This window comes from Eimeria tenella, genomic scaffold (genome assembly GCF_000499545.2).
Source record: "Eimeria tenella Houghton genomic scaffold, Eth_scaff2491, whole genome shotgun sequence".
NCBI lineage: Eukaryota > Apicomplexa > Conoidasida > Eucoccidiorida > Eimeriidae > Eimeria > Eimeria tenella.
In genome coordinates, this window is record NW_013542356.1 from 1,198 (window position 1) to 1,985 (window position 788).

The 788-nt window shown below is 51.6% G+C and overlaps 1 protein-coding gene across 1 annotated transcript in view; it reads right to left on the minus strand.

Moving 5' to 3' along the window:
• Nucleotides 1-233: 233 nt before the first annotated feature.
• Nucleotides 234-788, minus strand: part of ETH_00042555 (HD superfamily phosphohydrolase protein, related) — a gene marked incomplete at both ends in the record, with an annotated part of 2,819 nt that continues 2,264 nt past the window's right edge. Inside the window, 2 exons of the mRNA XM_013375024.1 lie at nt 234-280; nt 491-638. Coding sequence (XP_013230478.1) covers nt 234-280; nt 491-638 — 195 coding nt within the window. The remainder of the gene's footprint in view (nt 281-490; nt 639-788) is intronic.

Consider the following 788-nt stretch of genomic DNA (forward strand, 5'->3'; position numbering starts at 1 on the left):
ACCATCTGCGTCTTCTGCAAATGGAGATAATCCGAAATACTTTTTTTCTAAAATGGAAAAGTAGCGGCGAGCCAAAGAACCAACTCCTGAATTAAAATAAATTCAATTAATTTAATCAAATTCAGCTAATTAAATTCAATTAATTAAATTGAATTGAATTGAATAATTGTTTACCTGGTGATTGGGTTAATCATTAGGTGGTTGTTTAGTTGGATTGGTTTTTGATTCATTCCTCATGAAGTAATTGGCGGGTAAAGTTCACCGCCGCCCAACCCTACCCCTAAACCCTAAACCCTAAACCCTAAACCCTAAACCCTAAACCCCAAACCCCAACCCGCACCCGCCACCCCCAACCGCGAACCCGCTTCCCCGCCCCCCAGCCTTAACCCCAAACCCCAAGCCCCAAGCCCCAAGCCCCACGCCCCAGGCCCCAAACCCCAAACCCTAAACCCTAAACCCTAAACCCTAAACCCTAAACCCTAAACCCTACCTAGGGAGTGTTCGAAGCGCGTGTGGGTGGCCGAGGGGAACACGAACTTGCAGGCCCCCAGTTGGGCCAAATGGCGGAGGCGCTGGAGGTAAGGAGTGTCGATGATTTGGTCGAAGACGAAGCGGTCGAAGTGCACGTAGGAGTACACCTGCCAAACCCTAAACCCTAAACCCTAAACCCTAAACCCCAAACCCTAAACCCTCAGCGCCGAACGCTGCCGGAAGAGGGGAGGGGGCGCTGCGCTGCGAGCGCCCGGGGGAGCCACGGGGGTGCAGTGTGAGCCAGAAGACGGAAGTGG